Consider the following 1,223-nt stretch of genomic DNA (forward strand, 5'->3'; position numbering starts at 1 on the left):
CGCATTACGTTCTTGGCTGGAGCTTTCGCCTCGGCGGAGGCCGCGCGCCGGACCTCGACCTCTCCAAGCTCCCGAGGCCCCCGTCGCCGCCGGGACCATCCAAGAAGAGGATGTCGCTTCTACTAATCCTGATACTGCTCCTCCTGGCTGTCCTGCTCCTGCTCCTGGTGTCGGCGGCCATCGCGATGTTCGTCGTGCGGCGGCAACGGTGGCGCCGACAACGCCAGGAGTTCTCCGAGGAGGAGGAAGGCTGGGAGATGATAGATTACAGCCCACACAGGATCAGCTACAAGGACCTGCACGACGCCACCAATGGCTTCCGCGACGTCATCGGCGTGGGCGGCTTCGGCCGCGTGTACCACGGCGTGCTCCCGAGGTCCGGCGTCGAGGTCGCCGTCAAGAAGGTGTCCCACGGGTCGCAGCAGGGGTTGCAGGAGTTCGTGTCGGAGATCACGAGCATGAGCCGGCTGCGCCACCGCAACCTGGTGCAGCTCCTCGGCTACTGCCGGCGGCGCGACGAGCTGGTGCTCGTCTACGACTACATGCCCAACGGCAGTCTGGACCAGCACCTGTTCGGCCGCGCCGCGCCGGGGCTGAGCTGGGAGCAGCGCGCCAAGATCGTCCGGGGGGTCGCCGCCGGACTGCTGTACCTGCACGAGGGGTGGGAGCAGGTGGTGGTGCACCGGGACATTAAGGCCGGCAACGTGCTCCTCGACGCCGACATGAACGGCAAGCTCAGCGACTTCGGCTTCGCGCGGCTCTACGACCACGGCGGCGACCCGCATGCGACGCACGTGGTCGGCACGCTCGGGTACATCGCGCCGGAGATGAGCAAGACCGGCATGGCCACCACGAGCTCCGACGTCTTCGCCTTCGGAGCCTTCCTGCTGGAGGTGGCGTGCGGCCGCAGGCCCGTGGTGTTCACCGTGGACGCCGACGGCGACTCGCCGTCACCGGCGGGGATCGTCGAGCTCGTCCTCCAGCGCTGGAAGGCCGGGAAGATCACGCAGGCTCGGGACCCGAGGATCGGCGAGTGCGACGAGGACGACCTGGAGCTGGTCCTCAAGCTGGGGCTGCTCTGCTCGCACCCCGACCCAGAGCGCCGGCCGGGCATGAGGCAGGTGGTGCAGATGCTGGAACACGCCGTGCCCCCGCCAGAGATGTCGCCGGAGGTTATCAGCGAGAGCATGAAGCAGTTCGAGCACCATGAGGCTTTTGACGAG

At 67.5% G+C, this 1,223-nt stretch overlaps 1 protein-coding gene across 1 annotated transcript; it reads left to right on the forward strand.

Moving 5' to 3' along the window:
• Nucleotides 1-11: 11 nt before the first annotated feature.
• On the forward strand, nt 12-1,223 carry LOC123175956 (L-type lectin-domain containing receptor kinase SIT2-like; the record flags this gene model as incomplete). Its single annotated transcript, XM_044590397.1, has 1 exon — nt 12-1,223. A coding segment is annotated over exon 1 (1,113 nt), but the record flags the coding sequence as incomplete, so codon positions are not given.

This window comes from Triticum aestivum, unplaced genomic scaffold, assembly GCF_018294505.1.
Source record: "Triticum aestivum cultivar Chinese Spring unplaced genomic scaffold, IWGSC CS RefSeq v2.1 scaffold60885, whole genome shotgun sequence".
In the NCBI taxonomy this organism is placed as follows: domain Eukaryota; kingdom Viridiplantae; phylum Streptophyta; class Magnoliopsida; order Poales; family Poaceae; genus Triticum; species Triticum aestivum.